The sequence below is a fragment of the Lagenorhynchus albirostris genome, chromosome 5, assembly GCF_949774975.1.
Source record: "Lagenorhynchus albirostris chromosome 5, mLagAlb1.1, whole genome shotgun sequence".
NCBI lineage: Eukaryota > Metazoa > Chordata > Mammalia > Artiodactyla > Delphinidae > Lagenorhynchus > Lagenorhynchus albirostris.
Window position 1 is genome coordinate 133,075,304 of NC_083099.1, and position 27,687 is coordinate 133,102,990.

Here is a 27,687-nt window from a genome sequence, read left to right on the forward strand (position 1 = left end):
GTGTCTCCTGAGTGTAGGACACCACACCACATATGAGGTATTCTTGCCAAAAAAAAAAATAAAAATTGAACGTAAATCTGATCCAGCCTCCAGATCTAACTTCACTTTCCAGGAAATACAGGGAATGGGGAACATGACTAAACCCACATGGGATCCAACTGGCAAACTCTTCAGGGCAAATAACTCATTTCCTCAACAAATAAATTCCAAATTAAATTTTTAAAAGTAGGAGGGAGAGGAAGCCTACAAATTTAGCAAGAGACTTCAGAGTCATTTCAACCAATTGCAACACATGCAACTTATTTGCTCCTGATTTGAGCAAATTAACTATAAAGAAATTATGAGACAAACTGGGAAAATCTTAACATTGACTAGATATTTGATGCAATTAACTACTATTCATTTTTAGTGGGATAACAGTATTATGGTTTTACTTAAAAAAAAATCCTCCTTCAGAGATACATACTAAAATATTTACAGATGAAATGATGTATTTAGGATTTGCTACACAATAGTCCAGAATCGGGGGAGTGGATGGAGCTACAGATGAAACTAAATTACCCACGACTTGATGGTTGTTGAAGTTGAGTGATGGTTCCACGGAGTTTTATAATACTATTCCTGCTGCTTTTGCAAAAGTTTGAAATTTTCTATGATAAAAATTTATTTCTTCAAGAGTCATGCAAAGTTTGTATTTACTCTGTTATATATCTATGCTTGTTTCAATATTAAAATGTAACTTTTTACCAGAAATCTTTGACAGCAATGGATACCCCAGAGAGAAGTGCTGTGTTTACCTTAAGAATTTGTATACCCACAACATGACATTCTCTGCCCCACGTGGCAGGCTGAATAATAGCCCCCCACAACGTCCACACCTAATGCCTGGAACCATGTGAATACTACTCTTTATGGCAAAAGGGACTTTGCAGATGTGACTGAATTAAGGATTTTGAGATGGAGAGATTATCCTGGATTGTCTGGGTGGACGCAATGTCATGCATCTTCATAAGTAGGAAAAGAGAGATTTGACTACATAAGAAGAAGGTGATGTGACAAAGGAATCAAGAGGAAAAAATGTACGGCGGGAACACAAGCTGAGGAATGAGAACAGCCTCCAGAAGCTGAAAAAAGCAAGGAAACAGATTTCTCCAGAAAGGCCACCAGAAGGAACCAGTCTTGGCAACACCTTGATTTTAGCCCCAGAACTCATTTTGAATTTCTGACTCCCAGGACTGTAAGATAATAAAACTGTGTTGTTTTCAGCCACCATGTTGTGGTAATCTGTCATGGCAGCCATAGGACATGAATACACCCAGTTTGCAAGTCCAAGGTGTCCTGGACAGAGCTTGCAGGCTGCCCTACCTGCCTGTATCCCAGAAAATGGGGCTCCCAACACCTGAGTAGTGTATTGTGAGAATCGCAGAAAACACGGAACACAGTGGCCAGCTTAGGTCATTGTCCAGTAAATGTTTGTTCCCTCCTTTCTTCTCTTCCTTTACCTTCTCCCCTGTACTCGATCTGTAATCACAAGATAGTTAACAAGCATGCGCATTTCCTGTAAGAGAAAACATTGAAGGAAAAACAACTTTACCTTCAAGTTTGGGGTTATAAATTAAAGTGAGAAGAAAAACAATACCAAATGTCAAGGTCTTCGAGGTATTTGTTAATATAAACATGTCATTATTATCTCGGAGAGCTGACCTTGATGGGAGTATTAGTTCCTACTTATGTCAAAGGGGAAAAAAAATTTTTTTTAATCTGTTTTTCTACCAGGGCACTTTCATGGGTGTTTAAAAGTCAAGATTATTACCAGACCAATAAATTCATTTTTAACAATCTGAAGTGTGAATTCCAGTAATATACAGATGTGATTCCTTTAGACAGAGGAAATTGACTTAAGTGGGGTTTTTTTGTTGTTGTTGCTGTTGTTTTGAAATGGTCCTTTTACAGACAATTTATTTTATTTACAGGTCAGGTAAAATTTACATACAGTGAAAAAGCATATATTATATCTTAAGTGCACAATTCAATGTTTTGAAAAATGCATATGCTCATGTAACACATCTGTGTCAACAGAAAACAATTCTATCACACCCAGAAAGTTCCTTTGTGCCTCTTCCCAACCTCTCCCCAACTGCCATCCCCAGAAGCAACTAAAAAAATTTTTGGCATAGTTTTGCCCTTTTTTAGCATTTCACATATATGAAATATACTGGTTTTATTCGCATTTCCCTGATAGCTAATTCTATTAAGCACTTTTTTATGTGCTTATTGGCTATTCACATATCTTTGTGCAATTCAAGTCTATTGCCAATTTTTTAATTGGGTTTTTTTTTATTATTGAGTTATATATTCTGTATATAAATTCTTTATCAGATATATAACTTGTAAATGTTTTCTTCCAGTATGTGGTTTGCCTATTCATTTTCTGAATGGTCTTTTTTTTTTTTTTTTTTTTTTTTTGCGGTATGCGGGCCTCTCACTGTTGTGGCCTCTCCCGTTGCGGAGCACAGGTTCCGGACGCGCAGGCCCAGTGGCCATGGCTCACGGGCCCAGCCGTCCGCGGCATGTGGGATCCTCCCAAACCGGGGCATGAACCCGTGTCCCCTGCATCGGAAGGCGGACTCTCAAGCACTGCGTCACCAGGGAAGCCCTGAATGGTCTTTTTTGATAAGCAGAATTTTAAAATTTTGGCAAAATACAATTTATCACTATGCCAATTTCTAGTTTTAAAAAAGCTACTGAGATTATGATTGGGATTGCATTGAATATAGAAATCAATTTGGGGTCCACTGACATCTTAACAATACCAATGTGTGTGGTTTCCCCCATAAGCATGGTTTCTGTCTCTAAGTTTTAGGTCTTATTTAATTTCTCCCAGCAATATTTTGCAGTTTTCAGCCTTGCCCATCTTTTTGTTAATTTTATTCCTATGTAGTTATAGGGCTTATTTTTACATAACAGCAGACATTTTTAATAGTATCAGAAAGCATAAATTATACTTGAAAAGATGTGTATTCTGCAACTGGAGGGTATAGTGTTCTATACAAACAATAAGATCTAGATGATTGATCATTGTATGAGTTTGCTAGGACTACCATAACAAAGTACCAAAGACTGGGTGGCTTAAGCAACAGAAATTTATTTTCTCACAATTTCAGAGGCAAGAAATCTGAGATCAAGGTGTCAGTAGTGTTGGTTTCACTCTGGGGCCTCTCTCCTTGGCTGTAGACAACCACCTTCTCGCTGTATCCTCACGTGGTCTTCCCTCTGTGTGTGTCTGTCCTACTCTCCTCTTTTTATGAGGTCACCAGCACATTGGACTAGGGCCCATTTTAACGGCCTCATTTGAACTTAATTACCTCTTTAAAGATCCTAACTTAAATCCCTAAATTTATGCTTTTTACTTGATTTAGGGAATTTTCAGCCATTACATTGTCAATATTTTTTTTTCTGTCCCATTCTCTCATTCTTGCTTTTTGGGGTACCATTTACCCATATGCAAGAATGCTTTATACTGTCCCACATATCACAGAGTCTATTTTCTAAATCTCTTTTCTCTTTGTTTTTCAGATAGAAAAAGTTCTGATTATCATTCCTCAAGTTCCCCAGCCGTGCCCACTACCATCTCCATTCTGTGTTAAGCCCATCCAGAGAATTTTTCATTACACATGCTGTACTTTTTCAGGTCTGGACTTTCCATCTGTGTTTTGTTTTTGTTTTCAGTTTCCCTTTCTTTGCTCAGATTCCCCCATGTGTTCATTCATTTTGGTTATATTTTCTTTTTAGACATTTGGACATATTTGTAATAGTTGCTTTAAGGTCCTTACCTGCTAATTCCAATATCTAGATGATCTCAGTGCTGGTTTCAATTGACTTCCTTTTCTTCAGACTAGAGAGAAGTTACGTCTTTCCTATGTCTTTGTAATTCTAGTGTTTCTATTGTATACTGAACATTGTGGATGACATGTTACGGAGACTCTGGATTCTATTATCAAACTCTGCAGTGTTGATTTTTTTATCTACAGGCAGTTAACTTTGCTGGATTCAGACTCCAGACTCTGCTTCTCCTGAAATGAGAGGTAGCTGAAATCTCCATTCCGTTCTTTCAGCTTTTCAGTTGTTACTTGCCACCGGGCTCCTTTGACTCTTCCCTTGCACATATACAGCTCAGGAGTGACCCAAGGATTTTTTGTTAATTTATATTTTGAAATAATGTAAGACATACAGAGGTGTTCAAAAATAGTACAAAGAGCTCCCAGCATCAGCAAAACCAAGAAATTAACATTGGTGGAATACTATTAACGAAGCTATCGATTTTATATTGATCTCACCAGATTTCCCACTAATGTCCTTTTTAATTTTTAAAATATTTTTTTCCAGTTTTACTAAGATATATTTGACATACAACATGTGTACGTTTAAGGGGTACAACATAATAATGTCTTTTTTCTGATCCAGGAGCCAATTCAGAATGTTACGTCGCATTACTTGTTACGTTTCTTTAGTCTGCACCAATTTGTGATAGTTCCTCAATTTTTCCTTGACATTCATCACCTTGACCGTTTTGAAGAAGACTGGTCAGTTATTTTGTAGAATGTCCTTCAATGTGGTGTTTCCTGTCGTTTTATCATGATTAGATTGAGCTTATGCATTTTAGCAAGAATACTGCAGAGGTGCTATGCTCTCCTCAGTGGGTACATGATGTCACTATATCTTATAACTGATGATGGTAACTTGATCACTTGTGTAAGGTGTTATCTGCTGGATTGCGCATTGTAAAGTTATCGTTTTTATCTGTGTAACTAATAAATAATTTGGAGTACATATGTTTTAAACTATGCACCTGTAGTTTTTCTTCAAATACTTTCACCCACTAACTTCAGTATCCATCAGTGCATCTTGCCTGCCAACAGTTACTACCATGGTGTTCTCGTGGTGGTTTTCTATTCCCATCCTTACTTCTCCATTTATTTATTATAATTCTTCTGTTAGGAAGGGCCATTCTTTCTCTACCATTTATTAAGTCATTTATTTATATCAGTGTGGGTTCATGGATATTTAGTTTATCCTATGGGTTATAATCCAACACTGTTGTTAACTATAGATTTTGCTCAAGTTGTTCCAGATTTGGCTATCATGATCGCTTTCGGGTTGGTTCTGTACCATAGCCAAGGATATGAGCAATGTTTACACACAGATTTGAGGGTTTATTCTTCTGTGACCCTGTACTTTCCAGGACTCCCCTCCTCCCACTTTCTGTAATTTTTTTTTTACATCTTTATTGGAGTATAATTGCTTTACAATGGTGTGTTAGTTTCTGCTTTATAACAAAGTGAATCAGTTATACATATACATATGTTCCCATATCTCTTCCCTCTTGCGTCTCCCTTCCTCCCACCCTCCCTATCCCACCCCTCTAGGTGGTCACAAAGCACCGAGCTGATCTCCCTGTGCTATGCGGCTGCTTCCCACTAGCTATCTATTTTACGTTTGGTAGTGTATATACGTCCATGCCACTCTCTCGCTTTGTCACAGCTCACCACTTTCCAATTACTCAGTCTGTTGCCCCAAGCTCTGTCCTCTGACTCCTCGAGCCAATGAAACTTTTGTTTTCTGTTTGAGTTCAAGCTATTCCATGCTATGAGGAATGAGGAAACATACAAGCAGAGAAACTGCTGTATAAATACAAACGTCACCCAGTGCCGTTCCCTTTTTCAAGAGTTGGCTTCCCTTCAGTTTCTGCCTGCTTTCAGTCACTCTCCAGTGCCTCCAAAGAGTTGCTTTATCATATCTCATCCAGATTTTATAATTGTTATCTGTGGGCTGGTTAGTGTGATACGCACCATTCCACAATTATTGAAAACTATTTGATTGGTTTTTAATTTCATAATTTCCTACTTCAAGAACCTGAATTAGCTGACAGCTGTTACATCATTCTTTGCAGCCTTAAGGTTTCTGGTTGTTAGGAATAAGTTTTGTTTATCTCATGGAAAGCTTTTAGTATGATTGACGCTATCAGCAAATACTGATGTTATAGTTATTGTGTAAAGCATGGTCTTTGTCTTCAAAAACTTTAAAAAGCAGTTAAGCAAGTAAGGGCATGTACGGAAGTGAATTTTAAAATGTGGTAGGTCCTTACCAGAGTATTTAAGCATTTGACACTAACAAAAGTTGGTGAAGATGTGGAGCAACTGGAAATCTCATATTTTATCAGTTACCTTTTTCTGTGTAACAAATCACCCCGAAATTAAAGGCTTAAAAGAACAACCATTTCACTATGGTTACCAAAAGGGAAAGGGGTGGGAGGAGAGGGATAAATTAGAAGTTTGGGATTAACAGATACACACTATCTATATAAAATAGATAAACTACAAGGACCTACTGTATAGTACAGGGAACTATATTCAATATCTTGTAATAACCTATAATGGAAAAGAACCTGAAAAATATATGTATTTTTTATATACAGTTATATATATATATATATATATATATGTATGTATAACTGAATCACTTTTCTGTATACCTGAAACTACACAACATTGTAAATTAACTATACGTCAATAAAAAATTAAAAACAAACAAACAAAAAAGAACAACCGGGACTTCCCTGGTGGCTCAGTGGTTGGGAATCCGCCTGCCACTGCGGAGGACACGGGTTCGAGCCCTGGTCCGGGAGGATCACACATGCCGTGGAGCGACTGGGCCCGTGTGCCACAACTACTGAGCCTGCACTCTAGAGCCCGCGAGCCACAGCTACTGAGTCCGCGTGCCTAGAGCCCGTGCTCTGCAACGGGAGAAGACACCACAAGGAGTGGCCCGCGCACCGCGACAAAGTGGCCTGCTCGCCGCAACCGGAGAAAGCCCGCGAGCAACAACGAAGACCCAATGCAGCCAAAAATAAATTAATTTTAAAAAAAAAAAAGAGCAACCATTCAACTAGCTCAAACTCTCATGATTCTATTGATGATCCATTTAAGTCAGGCTCAGCTGGGTGTTCTTTGGATTTCGGCTGTGCTCACCCATGGGTCTACAGTCAGCGGCTGGTCAGCTGGAGTGCTCCAGTCCTAGGCATTAACTGGCTGTTGACTGGGCAACACGTCTCTGATCACCCAACAGGCTGGCTTCTGCTTATTCACAGAGTAACTGGGCAGGGGTCCGGGACAGTGGGCACATGGCCTTAAGGCCTAATATGTTGGCCTGAAACTTACAAAACTTAATAGTCCTATTTATTAGTCAAAACAAGTCACAAAATCAAAAAATGGAGGAATCTGCTTCATTTCTTAATGTGAAGAGAATATACAGTCACTGGGTGTATAAGGAAGAGGATTGTAGGCATTTTTGCAATACTCCATATATATACCTGTGAGCGTGTAAACTGGTATTGACACTTTTGAAAACTGTTTAGCTATACCTAGTAAAGCTATCCCCATCAATTCCACTCCTGATATATACCTGATATATAAATTAGTACTTATGTCCACCACATATGTGAAAAAGAATGTTCGGGGCCTTCCCTGGTGGTGAACTGGATAAGACTCCATGCTCCCAATGCAGGGGGCCCAGGTTCGATCCCTGGTCAGGGTACTAGATCCCATGTGCAGGCTGCAACTAAGAGTTCCATTGCCACAAGCAAGGAGACTGCATGCCGCAACTAAGGAGCCGGTGAGCTTCAACTAAGGAGCCCACCTCCTGCAACTACGACCCAGTGCAATCAAATAAAATAAATAAATAAAATATTTTTTTAGAAAAGGAATGTTCATAGCCCATTTATTCATAATAGCCAAGAAAGCGAAAAGAACTCAAATGTTCATCAAGAGGAGAATGGATAAATAAATTACAGAATATTCGTACAATGGAATACCACAGAGGAAAAAGAAGAACATGGTGAATAAAAGAAGTGAGATACAAAAGAGTACATATTGTAGTGTAGATTTATATGAGGTTTGAAATTAAGCAAAACTAATCTGTGATGATAGAAATCAGAATAGCAGTTTCCTTGGTGTGTATGAAGAGTGGAGGCTGGTCATCCACCAGGAAGGATCCTGAGGGAACCTGCTGGGGCACTGGAAACATTCTGTATCTTGATCTAGAGGATGCTCACGTGTGTGTATGTTTCTGTGTGTGTAAGAGTCCTCAAGATATATACATAAGGTGTTTGCATTTAATTATACATCAATTTTAAAATAGTCTTTTAAAGGGTGGTAGTGATGCCAAATACATGTGATTAGCGTTGAGGGGAGGAAAGTCACTGGGGCCCGGCAGGATCAGAGAAGTTGTCTTGGGCCGTGGGGAACTTGCACTTGAAGGAACCGAATAGGAGGAAGATCCAGGGATTGGCCGAGAAAGGGGCAAGCGCTCCCTCTTGACTCAGCTATTCTCACACTCTGCATCAGTCCACCTGCCAATTTTGCAAATCCCCTTGACTCCAACCTTCCAACCTCCTCAGTTTAAAATGAGAAAAGAAAAAATTATAGTGACTTGGACAGGTACGTGTTAAATTGCTTAAAAGTGTAAAAACATGTACGACCCCAATTAAGGTAGAGCTGGTAGCATAATAGTTCGTTTCAACACATCCTTAAAAGTCAGAGATCCTCTTATTTACAAAGCAGAAATAGAGACACAGACATAGAGAACAAACGTATGGATACCAAAGGGGAAAGGTGGGGGTGGGATGAATTGGGAGATTAGGAGTGACATATATACACTATTGATACTATGTATAAAATAGATCACTGGACTTCCCTGGTGGCGCAGTGGTTAAGAATCTGCCTGCCAATGCAGGGGACACGGGTTTGAGCCCTGGTCCGGGAAGATCCCACATGCCGTGGAGCAACTAAGCCCGTGCGCCACAACTACTGAGCCTGCACTCTAGAGCCCGCAAGCCACGACTACTGGGCCCACGTGCTGCAACTACTGAAGCCCGCGTGCCTAGAGCCCATGCTCCGCAACAAGAGAAGCCGCCGCAATGAGAAGCCCGCGCACTGCAACAAAGACCCAATGAAGCCATAAATAAATAAACAAACAAACAAATAAATAAATTTACCCCCAAAAATCACTAATGAGAACCTACTGTATAGCACAGGGAACTCTACTCAGTGTTCTGTGGTGGCCTAAATGAGAATGAAATCCAAAAAAGAGGGGATATATGTACACATACAACTGATTCACTTTGCTGTACAGTAGAAACTAGCACAATAGTGTAAAGCAACTATACTGCAATAAAAAAGTAATTTAAAAAAAAAGTCAGAGATCCTTTATCTTTATCTTTTTATCAACAAGATCTCACTCAGCCTTGAAATTGAACCGCTCTTTGGTCACATTTCTTTGCTGCTAATAGCCTAGGTCACCTCATTTGCCCTTCAGTTCCCAGCGGAGAAGGAGTCCCTGTCTCTTCTCCCTCCCTGTATCCATGCCTGTGTCTTAAGAGCATGACGTTCTTTGTCAATTGCTTTTTGTAAGTCACGTCCATGAAGACTGCCTAGTGCCAAGGGGCGCTCAGCAGACTGGGAGTCGGGAGACACAGGTTCTTATCTAGACTCAATCACTAATTGGCTGGGTAAGCCTGAACATGTCACTTAAGTTTCTGGAAAATACTATGTGTGTGTGTGTGCGTGTGTGTGTGTGTGTGCACGCGCGTGCACATGGGTGCGTGCTGGTGGATGATGATGGTAACCTGAGGTTGGGAAACTTTTTACCAGAGGTTCTCCTTAAAGGACAGGCAGAGAGCTGGAGACCGTGACTAGTTAAGGCAAGAAATAGAAGGAGTTCGTCTGTATCCAAGGTTGGTGTTGTACACAGAAAGAGATGGATGGATTATGAGAGAGGGGGGTGAGAGTAGAGATGAAGAGGAGATGGACTCGATGGAGGATGAGAAATGAGAAAAGAAGCATGGTGGGGTGGGAGGAAAGGCCACATTCGCTGGCAGGTGACAACAACAGCTTATATTTACGGGCGCCTCCTACCGACAAGGCTGCTGTAAGTCCCATGCCTGGCTGTGCCCATCCATACTTCCCAGCCCCGCCCCCCCCCCCCCCCCCGCCGCCGCCGCCCCCTGCCCGGGAGACACATGCTGTGGTCATGCCCATTTCACGGATGAGGAAAGCCAGCTGCAGAGAGGTTAAGTCACTCGTCCAGGGCCACACTGCCGGGAAGAGCTAGAGCTAGGATGCAAAGTGGGCAGCCTGGCTCCAGAATCCATGCTTGTGTCCCCCACACTCTACTGTCCCTTTAAGCAAGGACTCCCAGGAGGCACGTGCACAGCCGCGCGCACAGCAGCAGCTGGACGTACGCGCACAAGGACGTGCACGCTGTACGGAGTGTCTTTTCAAGTGGATCTTTCATCTCCTCACTTTGGAAACGCAGGAGCTCACTTCTCCCTTTCTAATCGACTGAACCACCAAGGTTCAGTTCAGGAGGAGGGGTCCCCGTGGAACGCTGCAGGCCCCCCAGGTGGGCCTGAAGTTATCCGGGTTCACTGTCTACACCATTAGTGCCCAGCTTTCCTCTGGCAGTGTAGACCTGAATCAAGAAGACGGGAAAGTTCATATATTGGAGGGAGAGTCCCCATCATTCTGTGCATTTGGATTTTGTAACTAATTCTAGGGATCCTCTCACATTTAGAGCTTCTCATTCCCAGTACTTGGAATGAGAGGAAGAATGTTCCTGTTGACTGCATCTGTGCTCCTAGAAAAGTGAATGTACAACTTGGAGTCAGGCCCTGACCAGCAGAATCCTTGTCCCGTGTGTCGTCAGCAGAGGGCTGGTGAACCCTATTCACCCTGGGGCCCTATTTCCCAAAAGCACAGTCCATGTGGGATCTTGACACAAAAAACAGCCTGTCTGAACAGAGGCAACTGACTGATTGCTTCTTGGGGGCTCAGATGAAAGCTGGGAAGTGTGCTCAATTGGAGAGGAGTGTTCTTTTGGTTTAATTAATTGCTGACGTGGACACGAGAGGTTGCAAGTTCAGGGTTGACATCACTCAGGCCCTCGGATAAGGAATCTAAGCCAGTGATTTGCTGGTTGCTTAATAGCACCAAGCACGGCCTTAATGCAAGTCAAGGGCACTGACAGGCTTTTGATTTGCTGATTAACTTTTTAGGTACTTAAGGTAGAAAGTGACTGTCCTTTCCAATCGTAGACCACATCTTGCCTTTCAAGGGACCCTGGGGGATCTGTTTTCCTGTCCTGACGCTGAGGGCCAACCTGGAACTGCACTGGGACTGCAGGCTCCAGCCTTGTAGCTCTGTTTGTCTTGGAGTTCCGTCAAGCAGGGCAGGATGGAACGCTCTACTTGAACACTGAAGATGTCAGGCCCACCCCTCTGACCTTCCTCTGAGCCCAACGGCTCTGATAAGTGGGCAGGCCTTGAGCCTGGAGACCCACAGACACACTTGGATGATTTTACAGAAATCAGCCGGGCAACCTCCTAAGAGCTCTGAGCAGCTCCGGAGGGGCCACCTGCCAGCGCTGCAGGCATGGCCAACCGGACCAATGCCTCTACCGCATACGACAGCTACGAATACTACCTGGACTACTTGGACCTCATTCCCGTGGATGAGAAGAAGCTGAAGGCCAGCAAACGTGAGTCCCGAACTGGGAAAGCTGGCCAGGCAGAGGGTGGGTGGGGGTGAGTCCCGAACTAGGAAAACTGGCCAGGCAGAGGCTGGGGGTGAGTCCCGAACTGGGAAAGCTGGCCGGGCAGAGGCTGGGGGTTGGCCCAAATGACTTTTCTCCATTCACTTAAGAACTACAGCAGATGCCACTGGGAAGCCAGAACATGACTTGAGCTCGTGGATGTAAGGGAATGGCGGGGGGTGGCAGGTGTACCTGTTATCTTCTGTAATAAGTTTGGAACTAACCTCCTGAGAAGCTAAGACACTTTGGGAGCAGAATCTACTGGTAAGATAGATTTCTTGATAGAGTTAGATTTGTCTGGGGTTCCAATAAGCTAGATGAGTTTCTTCAAATTGCAGATTTCACGTTCTCTGTTGTCTCTATACAGATGTGGGAGAGAGTTACTGTGTCCACTCCTAAGATGTGTGACTTACTAATTCTTATTAAAATACCCACCAGTGCTTCATCTTCACAGTGTCAGGAAGGACAACCAGACAAGTAAACATCCTTTTCCTCCTTGCCCCAGCCCAGCCTTTATCTCTTGCATAACTTGGTACTTTGTCAGCGATCTCCTCTGATTATTCCAGCTAGTCAGTCAAGATAATGAGTTGACTGAGTGAATGAACATGAAAAACAAAACAAAACAAAAACAAAGTCTCAGTTTCAGGAGCCCATCCTCTCTGCCTATTCTGAAGTCCCTTGGGTTCCTTGGGATTTCACTACCATCACACACTATGTCCTTCAAAAAATGAACGCAGTCCTCCGAAGGAACCGGATGCTTCTCGTATGAAAAGAAAGATAGTCTGTTACACACCAGCTCGAAACTGAAATTCACTCGGATGGTATCATTTAATAAAAGGAGGCAGATCCCTGGCAGGGCCCTTGGGGGAAGTCCTATAGAATGTCTGGTTAGGAAGTGTTCCTGTTTCCTGTTTCATTTACAACTTGCAGAAGCTAAGGACTTCTGTTTCATGTTTGCTGAGGACTTCCTGTATCCCTGGCACTGTAGCAAAACATTTGGGGGGAAAATGATTTGGCGTGTGTTTTCTGATTACAAGGTATATAATCATGACATTAAAATGCAGGGTTTTTTTCACCTACGACTCACAATAAGGAAGACATATAGTAATAGGGAGAAAGTGGCAGATTTGAAATCAAAGCCCGCATAAGTATATTATCAAAAGTTCAGAACTTCGGGATACATATTGATCTGGACAACATGTAGATCTGCATTCAGGAAAGACTTTTTAAAATTAACACGAATTAAATAAAATTCTGGCTCAGCTTCAGACACCCCTGTCCTTTCGTATGCCAGACACCCCTCTCAGCCACCACCTGGGCTCCAAAGAGTCTCCCAGCTGCTTTGGGTGGGAGGACCGTTTGCAACTCTAGAATCTTAGAACACATGATCTCAGTCCTCTGCCCTTCCCCCCTTACCCACAAACAACTCCCATTTCTGACGAAAACGGCTGGTGTTCTCTAAATTGTGTATGAGGTTTGAGATGTTCTTTCTTGCACATTTGAACTAGAGCTGGAAGTTTACAACCTGGGGAGCTAGAAATGAGATCAAATAAGAAATTCCTCCTCAAACTCCCAAACCCAGTAAAGATTATCTCAGTGAGGAATCTCACCAGAGAGACAAGTCACCGCCTTGCCACCCCCCAGACAAGCTAGATGTTGGGGGCTTTTGACTCCTACAGGGGGAAGCCAGTTGCTGGGTCATCTCTCCCATGAAGAGTAAACATCGATTGGTATTTTCATAGCAAGGATTCAAGTTATGCGTCTTAGGGGACTGACAAAATAACTCTCCCGTATCTGCATACAGACAATAGGAAACATGATATCTACAATTTGAAGAAACTCACCCAGCTTATTGGAACCCCAAACAAATAAATTAAACTCTATCAAGAAATCCATCTTAAGGAAATTCCCTGGGGGTCCAGTGGTTAGGACTCGGTGCTGTCACTGCCGAGGGTGCCAGGTTCGATCCCTGGTCGGGGAACTAAGATCCCACAAGCCATGTGGTGGTGTGGCCAAAAATTAATTAACTAATTAAAAAAATAAAATAAGAAAAATTTTAAATCTCATTTATTTTTTAAAAAATCCATCTTAAAAGAATATTCTGTCTCAAAAGTATCCTAGTGTCTTAGAATGTTAACTCCAGATTTATTACAATGGATATCAGATACCATTTTATACCCAACCCCTAGATATCAGGAATCTTTGACACCCACAGGGAGAGGTGCTCCTTCTGGGATCCTTTATTCCTGTTTGCAGGTGGATTCCCAACCACTGCGCCACCAGGGAAGCCCTGACCACATTTTTTAAATATATTTTTTAAAGGTTGATATGCTCCTTAGTAAATGACTTCACTCTACCAGTCAGAAAAAAATCAGTGTTAACGTTTTGGTGCCTAGCCAATTAGGGTGGTTCTGTGTCCGTATCCTCATGTGCACACAGGCACATACACATGTGCATGCCTGGACATACACACACACCTATACACCCACATACAATTGCACTCCTACTTTGTGTGCTGTTTTGTAATGACTCCTGCCTGGAGCTGCTGAGGGGAAACTGAGGACTCCCTTGGGTGCCCTCTCTCCTCCCTGGGCCTGTCTGTAACTGTATGAGGCTGGGTCCAGTGGGTGCTCAGCAGAGCTCAGGTGGGGAGGACAGGCCACCGGGCTTGTGGGAAGTTGTGTTATCAGCTGGTGACAATGACTCCATTTTCTGGTCCCTTTGGAAAACATCAACCTACAAGCTTATCTCCTTCTGCCCCCTGGTTTCAGTCTCTCTCCATCTTCACTTCCATCTCCTCAATCTCTTCTTTCTCTTGCTGCCATACTGAGGGCAACCAACCTTCTAGGTTTGCCCAGGACTGTCCCATGGATGCATATTGAGAAACCCAGGCACGTCGGATGGTCACCTTAATTCTCCTCTCCTTCCTCAAGCCCCACAAACATAGGAACAGGGCTGCCACTAACCCCCATGGTAGAGAAAAATTAGAAAAAAGCCTCCTCCTTTGGGCACACAGCTAATCACAACCCATTCAGGTGGGGTCCCTTGAGCAGTGTGCAGCCTGTGTAACTGTTCACGGCATCCCTGCATAGGAGGGACTCCAGGCTCAACCATGTGCCCTTTGCTCTTTTCCCTGCCCCTGCCCTCCCCAATAGGTCTAAGCCCCCTTTTCCTCCTGGTAGTCCCTCTGAAATTAGGAACTGTCAATTTTGTTTTCAGTCTTTTCAAAGACATCCACTTCCGCACCAGAAACACTCCATACCTTTTCCCACCTTCTGGCCATTGCTCATGATTAATTCAACAATCAAAATTCTGTACTATCCATTACGCATCAGACAGTTGCACTGGGAGCTGGAGGTATAAAAGCAAATGGACTAAATCCATGTCCTCGATTTTTTTTTAACAACTTTTTTTTTTTTTCCCGGTACGCAGGCCTCTCACTGTTGTGGCCTCTCCCGTTGCGGAGCATAGGCTCCGGACGCACAGGCTCAGCGGCCATGGCTCACGGGCCCAGCCGCTCCGTGGCATGTGGGATCTTCCCGGACCGGGGCACAAACCCGTGTCCCCTGCGTCGGCAGGCGGACTCTCAACCACTGCGCCACCAGGGAAGCCCAACAACTATTTTATTTTATTACCATGTTGATCTATTTTGTGATGATGTATTTCCAAGTAGGTTACAGACCTCATGACACTCCTCCACCAAATTTAGGAAACTATTAAAAGTTAGGACATCACAGTACATCTAAACTCTTCAACAATTATTTCTTAGTATCATCTAATCTCCGGTCTATGTTCAAATTTTCCCAGTTCCCCCCAAATGTGCATGAGAGCTATTTTGTCCACTCCATGCTGATGAGCTGCGTCTGGTCCCTGGAGTCTGTCTTAGTCTAGACCAGACCCTTTTTGTAGATGACACTGGCTCGAGGAAGAGATCAAGCAGGTTACTCTGTTGATCCTCAACTGTCCCGTCAAATGGGAGATACTGATCAGTAATAAACATTTATTCAGTTAATGGTGTTAGGCTGGAGATTTGCGAAAGTTGCCCACAGAGCACAGGGAAGGACAAGTAAGTAAGTAAGAGAGAAGTAAGAGGTGAGAAGTAAGAGGTGAAGGGGAGAAGTAAGAGGTGAAGGAAGGCTTCCCAGGGAAGATGTGGCAAAGCTGAGTCCAAAAAATCGATTAGAATTTGCCTGCTACTCAGGGGGCTGGCGCAGGGTAGAGAACAGTTACACTCCTGTAGGTAAAAGATGTGTTTCCGGGACGGTGTTTTGGGAAGGGTGACAAAGGATGAGCTCCGGATCCCCGGGGGCCAGGTTCTTGCAGGCCAGCCTTGGCGGATCCCTGTAAACTGCAGGGAGTCATTTAAAATTGTAAGCAGGGAAGAGACAAGGGCCGATTTGCTTGCTAAGAAAATGGCTCTGGTGAACATATAAATGTGAGGGTCAGTAGGGTAGTGGTGACACGTGGGCAAGAAACAGCCATGTGCTGGGGCTGGAAGCATAAAGTTGAAAAGATCCCTACCCTTAGGAGTTCGCAGTATAGGAGGGAGCGGCCGCATAAATGAATGAATGAGCGTGCTCTGGTGTTACAGCCATGGGAATAGAAGTATGTGAGGCTCAGAGAGGCCAAGTGACTTACTTAATGTCACGCAGTTGACTAGTCACAGAGCCACGACCTAAATTCCAGCTCTGTTGCCTCAGGACTCTTCCCAGGACACTTTTCATGATCAGGGGGCAGATTCTCACCAGGATGTCAGATCCAGCAGAGCAGGAACCTTTGTCCACCTCTCTCTCTTTCTCCCCCACGAGCTCCTAAATAGTGCCTAGCACACAGTAGGCACACAATAGCTGTTTGCTGAATGAATGAATAAACTAATGTGAAGTAGGCTGCTCTTGCACACATAATTAATTTTTATGATGAATATTTGCACCAATTATCAATTTATTGCCTCTCAGCTCTGAATGTGCCCTTCAAAATAGGCTCTGTGATCAACGATGGAATTTTCTTTAAAGTGAGCACGTGTTAGGCTTTCTCAGGAGAGGGCTCTGGAGGGCACCGCTGGAGCACCGGGGCTGGGGGTTCAGCAGTGAGGGCGTGGGGACTTCTGGGGGAACTAGCCCCGGTCCCTGGCCCAGAACACCGTCTCCCTGAGATCTTGCAGCCTCCGTGTGGCAATAACCTCTCTGCAGCCACGTAGACAAAGAAACCAAAGCCCCCGGGGAACCTGTGGTCGGTGGGGGAGGTGCCACAACTCCTCCATCTTCCTCTCTTCCCCCTCAACACCCCCACCCACCCACCAGGCCTCCAGAGGGCTCTCCATGGTTTGTCTAGCAGCTCCAGGCAAACTCAGGCCTGGCTGAACGACCCAACCCTTCTGCCAACCAGTGGCCAAACCACATCTCCTCCAGGGAGGTCTGAACCCCTTCCAAGTTTGTCCTTCCTGGGTGTTATAGGCTGAATTGTGTCCCCCGGCCCCCCACCAAATTCTTATGTTGAGGTTCTAATTCCCAGTACCCCAGAAGGTGACTGTATTTGGAGATAAGACCTTTACAGAGGTGATTAAGTTAAAATGAGGTCATTAGGCTGGGCCGTAATCCAGAGCGACTGGTGCCCTTGTAAGAAGAGATTAGAACACAGACACACACAGGGGGATGACCATGAGAGGCCCCAGTGAAAGACAGGCCAAGGAGAGAGGCCCCAGAAGAAACCGACCCTGCTGACACTTTGGTCTTGGACCTCCAACCTCCGGAACTGTGAGAAAATTAATGTCTGTAGTTTAAGTTACCCCAGACATGGTCCTTTGTTACAGCAGCCTGTATTAGTCCTTTCAGTCTGCTATAACAAAGTACTATAGACTGGGTGGATTATAAACAAAATAACTTTATTTCCCACAGATCTGCAGGCTGGGAAGTATGCAACAGACACATAGGGAATGCCCTGCGTTGTCTCCATGGACTCGAGGGCAGGGCACCCTCTCCTACAAGATGAGGGTCTTGGGGGACTCCTAATACTATCTACTGTCTCTAAAGAAAGTTCCTCAGAGCTAAGCATCACCAAGTCAGATTTTAAGTAGTCAAGCCCTGTCTTGGTCTCCTTGGGCTGCTATAACAATATATCACAGGCTGGGTGGCTTAAATAACAGATATTTATTTCTCACAGTTCTGGAGGCTGGAAGTCCAAGATCAGTGTGGCAGTAGATTCTCTGTCTGGTGAGCACTTGCTTCCTGGCTTGTAGATGGCCACCTTCTCTTTGTCTGCTCACAAGGCCTTTCCTTGGTGCAAATGGTGAAAGAGTGTACGTGTGTCTCTTTCTCTTCTTATGAGGTCACTAATCCTAATGAGGGCTTCACCCTCATGACCTCATCTAACTCTAATTACCTCTCAAAGGCCCCATGTCCAAAAATCATCGCACTGGGGATTAGGGCTTCCACATATGAATGGTGGGTAGGAGACACAAACATTCAGTCTATAGTGGCACCTTTGTCTTGGCCATCAGCTGAAGCAGACAGAGAGAATTCACTATGCACATCCTGTCTCCTAGATATATTTCAAATCAGATCTGGCTGTGTATGCTATTTTGTACCCTGCTCTTACTGACCTCACAGTATTTTCTTTTCCCATGTTGTTAAATATTCTTTCACAAAACTTTTGCAAATAGCTGCATGGTGTTCTAGAAATATGTATCTTTGAGCATATAGAATGTTTCCAGAATTTTGCTCTTATAAGCAGTGGCCTTGGGGAGAGAACTTCTTCCACTGTTGTGTGTTAAGTAACGATGTCTCGCCTATTTCTGTCCTTAGTATTTGAATTCAAAAAAGTTCACTAAAAAAGAAAAAGCCTAAAAAATGCAAAAGCAGCAATGTCCCTCATCCAATCTCTGTGCTCCCGTTATCACTGTGTCACTTTTGTTTTCTGTGATGATCAGCAAAAGGCAGCATTGGGCAGTCTCAGGGATGCTCTGTTACTTGGCTTCGAAGGTACAGTAAGGTAAGCGTGAGTCCAGGTGAGGGTGCAGAGGTCAACCACAGCAAGCAGGTGACCTCCTTTACTGACAAATGTGACTTTCTCTCCCTGCCAGTTCCTCTGGGCTGGATCGCCAACCCAGTCAAACAAATCAGAAGGCATCATATCCCAGGTCTGCGCATCAAAGACAGAAAGATGCTGGGAATGCTTTGGGCAAAGAGGCAAAGCTCTCGCTCAGATCGTCTCACTAGAAGGTCACCTAGGGCAGCTGGTAGACATGGTGAAGTCCAGGCTGGGTTGAACTCCTGTGTCAAGTAGAGAAGACAAAAATAGAAGACAAAAATCCCCGAGCTCATGTGTTAACCTAACAAGCAGGAAGGATTTTAAGATTTTTGTGTTCATGCCCAGACAGTGCAATTTATTCCATCATGGTTGGGCAGATAATTGGAAACGTCTAGGGATTTAGATATACTTTTATGAGCATTCAGTGCTGACTTGAAGGCTGTGGGTTGCCCTTTCCCAGGATGGCTTAAAATCTGGTGTGATTCTGTTACAGGGACGTCACAAGGATTGTTACCCTTGTGATTTTTCAGACGTGGCTTCTGTTTCACGGAAAGGTTAAGAATCTTCCCAACACTGTCAGAAAGGTGGAAAATGCAAGTCTGTTTCCTGAGACCCTGCCTGAACAGACTGATTACACGTTTGATCTTCTATTTGTTCCCTTTTCAGCGGCTAAGCTTAGGAGAAAAAAACAGTCCCATTTTCCAGTCTTATAGCAACCATACAGATTATTTTAATACCATGAGTCTCCAGATGCTACTCAAGTACTCCCTTGCAGGGAGGAGTGAGATGAGTTGATTTTCCTTGGGTAGTGTCTGGCTTTACGGCTGTATTAGTTACCTCTCAGGTCAGTATGTCTTCTTCCTTTAATTAGAGGTTAGGAAGAATTTGTCATGGCCCATATTGACTTCTGCTGATGCACTGCTTCTGGCGGCTTCAATAATAAGGCAGTCTGGTAAGCTGGGATGAAGTGAGAGAGTGGCATGGACATATAGACATCATCAAATGTAAAATAGGTAGCTAGTGGGAAGCAGCCTCATAGCAGAGGGAGATCAGCTCAGTGCTTTGTGACCACCTAGAGGGGTGGGATAGGGAGGGTGGGAGGGAGACGCAAGAGGGAGGAGATATGGGGATATATGTATATGTATAGCTGATTCACTTTGTTATACAGCAGAAACTAACACACCACTGTAAAGCAATTATACTCCAATAAAGGTGTTAAAAAGTAAATAATAATAAGGCAGTCTATTCATCTGCTTCTCTGACAGCTAGGAGAGGAAAAACACACCACTAACCAATCTCTTCTGAACACAATGCATAGACTTCAGGGTAAAGATTGAACAAAGGACCTCTATATAACTCTTCTCTTTTGGTCGGAGGGATGAAGTTCAGGTTACAACTTTAATTATGATGTTTAAGTCTTCAGCAAATGGTCAGTTCCATGGGTGTGACGTAAGCAGTGAAAGTGATTTTTAAACAAAGATATGAGTATGTTTACCTTGGAACAAATTTCCCATCTAGCTAGCCCCATGTGGAGCTGCCAAACTTGAATGAGTCTGTCATTGCTCAAAAACTGCTTGGAACTCTTACTTTGGAAATGACTTTGGTGGCCATGACACATTCTATGAAATGTCCACAGAGATAAATTATGTATGTCTTTGGAGAGTGGATTTGCTTCTGAGAAATAGTTAAGAATCACCCAGAAACCAATCAGGTGAATGGACTTAAGCTGATTGATACCAGCTGGGTGTCAAAAATAAAATATCTCATAAAGTAGCAAAATTGGTGTGTGTGTGTGTATGTGTCCTTCAAGGTAATTGCAAAAGAAGAATTTATAAATGTTTGATCATCGTATGTATTTTAGGAAAATTTAGATGACTGTGGAAGAGAGCAGATGATTATTTTGAAGGTCCGCATTCATTTGGATTTGTCAGTTTTGATATGTTCATTTAAAAAGTCAATTTTTTTACAGATTCAATAGAGAAAATTGGTTAAATTAACAGAGTTCCAGATAAAACAGATGTTGATTTCTCTTTCATGTACAAGTTTGAAGGATGGGATGGTATGTCAGCTCCATGAAATCTTCAAGAAGTAGCTTTGTTCTAGCTCATATCTCTGCCATCCCTGCCATCCAAGCCTGGCTCTAGCCATCACATCCATGTTCTGGGCAACAAAATGGAGTAAGGGCATAAGAAGGGACATGGGTTTTAGAAATCCAGCCATCTCTGCAGAAGGACTCCTAGAACCGTCTTGTAACAGCTCCACTCACATCTCATTGGCCAGAACCTTGTCTCATGACCCTACTAACTGAAAGGGAGGCTGGGAAATGTAGTCTTCATGCCAGGAAGCCATGTGACCTGCTAAAGGAGGGGTTCTATTACTATGGAAGCATGTGAAAGCAAACATTAGGATTGACAGCCAGCAGTCTATGCTACAATTACCTTCACTCATAGCTTACATTTTAGTGAGCTTGAAGGATACTGTGATATTACTTGCCACAAAGCCCTCGTAACTGAAATAATATTAGTTCTATTTATACATTGGTTCACGACCATTAAACAAGGAATTGTGCCATGTACATTGCATATACATATTATTTTATTTAATTTGCCTAACAGCCAAAAAACACATACTATTATCCCCATTTAACAGATAAGGAGTTTATCTGTTAATAAATTTAGAGATGTAAAAAAGATTGCCTGAGATCCAACAGCTAGGAAATGACCAAGTCAGAATTTGTTAGCCTCCAGAGCCTAGGCCCTTAACCCCGTTATTATTCTCCAAGAAGGGAAAAACCTTGGGGTTAATTTTATTCTAGGGCCTTGGAGAAGAGGGAAGGGAAGGGGAGTTTTCCGTGGCTGGACCAGTTTCATTGTCAAGCCAGCCTGGTGATCCTTGTTGTAAAGACAAGCCCATGGATGTTTAAACACTTCCAACACTGGGGAATGACAGCTCTCACCCTTGGTACAAAACGTTCTCTCAAGCACTTAGGCTGAACCTTCAGGAAGAAGAGGAAAAAACCCTATTTTCTTGGTTGTGTTTTTCAACAGAACACGATGAAATAGAATGTAGTACAGGAAACAGCTGGTGGCTACTGTTCGCCTTTTGGTCTGGCGAAATGAAAATTTCACTTCTCTGAAGACGCTGTGTTCTGGGAGCGGTAACATCTCATTTCCTGCTCGGCGTCCGGAGATAATGACCAAGGGCTGGGACAGACAGCGTGAGCCTGGGGGAGGGGAGCCTGGGAGAGGGGAGGGGGCGTCTCAACTGCTCAGCTTTGGGGGCTGTTTTCTTAGAGGCTCTGACGGAACTTACGTAGGTGCCAAAGACCTCAAATCCTGCATTACCTTTATGAAAGTAAAAGAGCGTTAGTGTCTGCAGAAATCTGAAACTTCCTTATACAATAAAAATCCCAAACCATATTTTCTGAAAACATACATACTCTTATACTTTGAGGGTTCTACAATAAATTGGGACTCTTTGGGACAGAGTTGGACCGAAGCAGGTATTGTGGAATAATACACAGTGAGCAGGCAAGGAACACTAAGAAAGTCAGAGGCTTCTTTTTTTTTTTTTTTTTTTGCGGTACGCGGGCCTCTCACTGTTGTGGCCTCTCCCGTTGTGGAGCACAGGCTCCGGACGCGCAGGCTCAGCGGCCATGGCTCACGGGCCCAGCCGCTCCGCGGCACGTGGGATCTTCCCGGACCGGGGCACGAACCAGAGCCCAGGCGGACTCTCAACCACTGCGCCACCAGGGAAGCCCCAGAGGCTTCTTTTGATTGACGTATACACACTACTGTATATGAAATAGATAACTAATAAGAACCTACCGTACAGCACAGGAAACTCTAGTCAATACTCTGTAATGGCCTATATGGGAAAAGAATCTAAAAAAAAGAGTGGATATATGTATACGTATAACTGATTCACCTTGTTGTATACCTGAAATTAACACAACATTGTAAATCAACTATACTCCAATAAAAATTTTTTTAAAAAGTCCTTAAGCTTAAGACGGATGGCAACAACCTCATTTCCTGTTTCCCAGGAGCCCATACGGCCCCTACAACAGTCTGTTGCTCTAGGGCACCCCCATCGGTTTCTCAGGTCAGGGACAGAAAGCAGAGAGGATGTGAGAGTCAGCCTGGGGGGCTTTGCTGTCCTTGCAAAGCTTTGCTGTCCTTGTCCTCTCTTCAGCGTGAGTGCCGAGTTGCTGATGCATTACTAGGTGGTGGAGGTCCAGGATTCTTTTTGCAGATACTGCATCTGTTCCTTATTACCTGGTATCGACACTTTTAGGACCTAAAATCGACTCTTTCAAAGTCTCAGTTTCTCCCTCTACCTGTCTTGGATCATAGAGGGCAGTGGTAACGGTCTTTACTAAATTACTATTATTTACCCCACAAATGACTCATAGATCTCTAATCCTCCATTCAGTTATTTGTTCACCCATTTATAAACATCTTTTCATTTGAATCCATCACAAGAACATCTTTTGTTTGAACAGAACCCAGCAGAAGGCAGGGCACGGCTGGCATAGGCAGTGCAGCAGGAGTGCCGAGGGTGCTGGGGGAGAGATGCAGCATCCTGAAGGGGGTCCGCGATTTCTGGTGGGCAGGTTGGCCCCCTCTGAATCCTGAACAGCCCCCAGCAAAGCCTGGCTCCTGTACGTGCTTAATACATGCCTGTTGATTACTATCCTTCAGTGGCTTCCTTTGGTCACACATGTAGGTGCCTAGCATATCCTGGTCTGGGGCATCTTGTCCTGGGGGCATGAGTGTGTCTGGGAGAAGATACTTGCAGACACTAATTATGAGCCTGGTCCTCTGTGCCCAGAGCCAAAGACAACCCCCAGGAGAAACTATAGCCCCGCAGTTCCCTAGCAACTTGCCGAAAGTTCCAGACCCAGAGTCTCAGAGAAAGGAACCTCCTGACCTGCCAGGATCTACCCAGAGCCCAGAAGAGACTAAGCATCTTTCCCGTTTTCCCTGCGTCCTTTCACCTCCGGCCACAGATACAGCCAGAGTAGTGGCTGCAGTAGTGCTGCTTCCTCCTGCCACTGCCCCGCAGCTGGGCCTGTCCCTCGGAAAGAAAGGGACCGGCTCTTTCCACCTCTAGCAGGCTGGCCGTGGCAGACCTCGGGTGACAGCTCCACAGCGGGAAGGGCCTGGCCCTTCCTGCGGCAGGTTGGCACAGTTGCCTAGCGCACATCTTTTTTTCTAAGTCTCTGATCTCGGGGTCTTTGAAGCTGTCCCTAACCAGGCTGCTAGGGGCTGCAGCCCCCACAGGGGAGGGGAGGCCGTCTTGCCTCGAGAAGTTGCTCACAGCTCTTTCTTCTCCCTCCCGAGAGGAAGGGAGGAGGGGAAATCCATTCTCTGATCATCAGTAGCAGCTGAAAAAGCAAACCCATGAGGTGTCACCCAACTTCATTCACTGTTTTTTCCCCTCAATAAGCCCCCTAAACTCACCGAGAGGCCCGTGGCCCTGGGAAAAACGCCAGGTCCCTGCTGCTGCCCGTTTCCTTCCCAAGGTTATCATTAATGGAAAAATCTGCCCCCGTACCTCCACCCCCCATCACAGCCAAGAAGACTTAGCCCCAGAGCCCCATCCCCACAGCACATGGGGGCCCTCGCTTCCCGGCCGTGGGCCCTGTGACATCACACTGACGTGGAGACACGTGTCTGCCTCCCACAGATTCGATCGTCATCGCCTTCTGGGTGAGCCTGGCAGCTTTCGTGGTCTTCCTGTTCCTGCTGCTTCTGTCCATGTCCTGGCCAGCCTCCCCGCAGACAAGGAAAGTAAGGACAGGCGGAGGTATGTGGTAAGTGGCCACGTGAGGGGCTAAATAGGGGGTACTCGTATGTCCCAGGTGGAATATCATTAGGCCATAAAAAGGAATAAAGCCCTGATTCATGCCACAACGTGGATGACCCCTGGAAACACTGCTACGTGAAAGAGGTGAGGCACTGAAGACCACACGTGGTGTGATTCCCTGGATGTGAAACGTCTAGAAGAGGCAAACCCACAGACAGGAAGCAGATTAGCGGTTGCCCAGGGCTGGGAGAAGGCAGAGTAAGTGGGGCTGACTGCTAAGGGGCACAGGGTTTCTTTGGGGCACGAGGTAACTATTCCAACATAGATTGTGGTGATGGTCGCACAACTCAGGGAACGTACTAAAGACCATTGAATTATAAACTTTAAACGGGTGAACTTTGGGGTGTGTAGACCATAAATCAGTTAAGCTGTTGAAGACCATGAAGCGGAAGTTAAATTGGAGGCACAATCTGTGCGTTCCAAGTAGTAACTAGAGCCGAGCTCGTTGTATGTTAATTCTCCTGTGCTACGCAATTGGCCTCCCGCATCCAACTTTCCCTTCCAGCTGAATCCGCCCAACACAGCCACCGCCGTCCCAAGGACAATGCTTACAAGGGGCCCTATACCCCCTCTCTCCCTGCCATAGCTCCTGGGACCAGGGGTGGGCAACCAACCCGGAGACGGCTGGCCCAGGGCTGGCCACTGCCCCTAGAGACACATGGCCTGGCAGGGGAGCTGGGGCCACGAGGCACTGAGGGGGCCAGAGGAAGATGGTGGCTGGGTACCATGATGGACCAAGAACTCCTGGGATGTGGGAACCGTGAGTCAGCACAGCCAGCTGGGAGCAGGGAGAGGTGGGCAGAGCTGTTCTGAGAGGAGGGGAAGAGGAGCCTCCAAGCCCCTGAGAGAATCAGAGGGCAGCCCCCTGCCTGATGGGGTCCCCCTGCCAGTTCCCCGAGGGCCTGTGATCTGCGGATTCACAGACCTGCCTGGAGGGGCCTCTTGTCTCTCCCACCCCCTCGTCCACCCGCCCTGTCCACAGTGTCTCATGCACCGGGTCTACACACACCAGGTCATTCTGGTTCCCTTGGTCACATGTGGGAGGCGGGGACCAGCTTTCGAGCAATGAAGAAATCCATTCTTTCAGTTTTCAGAACTCACGTTGAAGCTAAGCAGATTTTTACCCCCAAGAGATCCCCGAGGGACAAACTAATGAAATTGACTTTCTTTTCTACTCTTCTGCGGTGACTTGGAGCAAGCCCTGTGCTAGGGACAGCTTGCGAGGATACTCAGCTGCCTCCCAGCGGAAGCTTCCCCAGCCTGGTGGGCACAGGGGCTTTGCGCATCTTCTGGGCTACAGTTTTACCACAGGGCAAAATAATGACGCTCTTTGTCCTGACTGGCCGCATGGCTTACTACAGAAAATGCTCTCCAGGAACTTTGTGACAAAGAATGCTCAGGACTGCCAAATAGCTCCTTAGTTAGATTTAGGAAAGAGAATGCTGAGCTGCTTCCCAAAGAGTCGTTCTTTCCATGATGGAAAAAAAAAAAAAAGATTGTGCTAGCATCATTTGAGTCATCTGGAAGGAGGGCTTAGCTCCCTCGTGCTCCCTTCCTGGCCTTCTTCATTCACATTCCAATTATAACCACATCTGAACTAGTTCTCTAGCTTAGACAGCTATCGGTACATGGCCTCATCTCATCCTGATACCCACAAGGCAGTTATCATCCCACTTCACTAATGAAACTAAAGGCAGGCGGGATGTGTCCTGTGCCCCCAGCACCTCGAGTGCAGGAGGGTCCATCCAGGGAGGATGGATTTCTGGCTCAGATACAAGTTGGCATGAAGTACGGACACGAGATGAGCTACACTCAAACACGTGGATGGACGGAAGGTCAACCTCCCCCCCTCCCATCCCCCCACCCCTGCCTCCACGAGCTGTGAATCTGTGACATGAGGTCAGAGGGAAAGCCCCAAGGTCAGGGTCACCATCAAGCATTTCCTCTTCTCTTCCATTTCTCCACTGTGGTAGCCTTGGTGAGCCAGGCTGAGCCCCCGCCAGCCCTGGGCCTGCTTCCCCGGCAGAGGGGCTCTCGCCCTGTGACTCTCCCCTGCAGGCTTTGGCCAGGGAGGAGGGTGCAGCAGGGAGTCCCCTCCCCAACCCGGGGAAGGACAGTTCTCTGGGCAGCTTGGACACTTCCTTCCCTCTGCTCTGTCCGCAGGAACAATGCCCAGCACCACCCAACGTGCCCCTGGAGTCTCGGCCTCAACCTCCCCTTCTGTGTCTGGAAGCAACCCCAGCACCACGGGGCCCCCCAGGGGACCCCGCTGCCTCTACCGAGCTCAGTCGAGGAACCAGGTGGCAGAGCATCGGGCCCCAGAGCATCGGGTCCAGCAGCTGCAGCAGGAGAGTCCCTCCACCTCGGCCCCCTTCCACCCCCCCCAGGGCCACCCTGCTCGCCTCTGGGAGCTGGCCCTCGATGGGGACCCACACGGCACCAGCTGATGTCAGGAACTTCAAGCCCAGTGAGCCTCCCCTGCAGACAGAACCTCCCGATGGTAGAACCAACAACCCAAACCAGGGCCATTGCTGAGTGAGCCGGGGAACTCAAATCAACCTGGACACACACGTGCCCTCTGAAAGCCTGGTTACAGGTAGCACGATGTGCAACTAGGTCAAGAATGACTGTACAAGGGGGTGCATGTATGCATTTACCCAAGGCTGGCAACAGCCCATCTGGCCGAGGGAGGAGGCCCCAAATATTGCTCGTTTCCTTTAGTGCACTTAACCTGCCTATTTACTGCTCATGCTGCTTTGGGAAGGATAGAAAAGTAAAATATGTATGAATTAAGATTAAAAAATATTCACTGATCTCTACCATGTCACTTCATAGTTTCCGCTATTACTTCTGCAATGTTTTTTTTATCAACTCTGAGTTCACTGGCTGATCTGCACCTTCTTTAGGACGCCCAGGGAGTGCCTGCCAGGTCCCCCTCCATCCCCCGCTGACACCCACTGTCACTAAGACGGGGCAGTGTGTGCCCGGCCAGACTCGCTGACTGTGGTCAGGGGACCTGAGCCACACCTCCGACCTCCCCAAGGCCTTTCACAGACAGAGCCCAGGGCGGCGTCTCCCCGGACAGGGCAGTCGGGTGCAGCAGGCAAGGCTTAAGCCCGAGTGGCAGGAGGATCCCGTGCTGTG

The 27,687-nt window shown here is 45.6% G+C and overlaps 1 protein-coding gene across 1 annotated transcript; it reads left to right on the forward strand.

Moving 5' to 3' along the window:
* Nucleotides 1-11,270: 11,270 nt before the first annotated feature.
* On the forward strand, nt 11,271-26,996 carry MRAP (melanocortin 2 receptor accessory protein). Its single transcript, XM_060149434.1, has 3 exons — nt 11,271-11,592; nt 24,364-24,483; nt 26,707-26,996. Exons 1-3 carry the CDS (start codon nt 11,487-11,489, stop codon nt 26,988-26,990), a joined length of 510 nt encoding a protein of 169 aa, XP_060005417.1. The 5' UTR covers nt 11,271-11,486; the 3' UTR covers nt 26,991-26,996.
* The last annotated feature ends 691 nt before the right edge of the window (nt 26,997-27,687 follow it).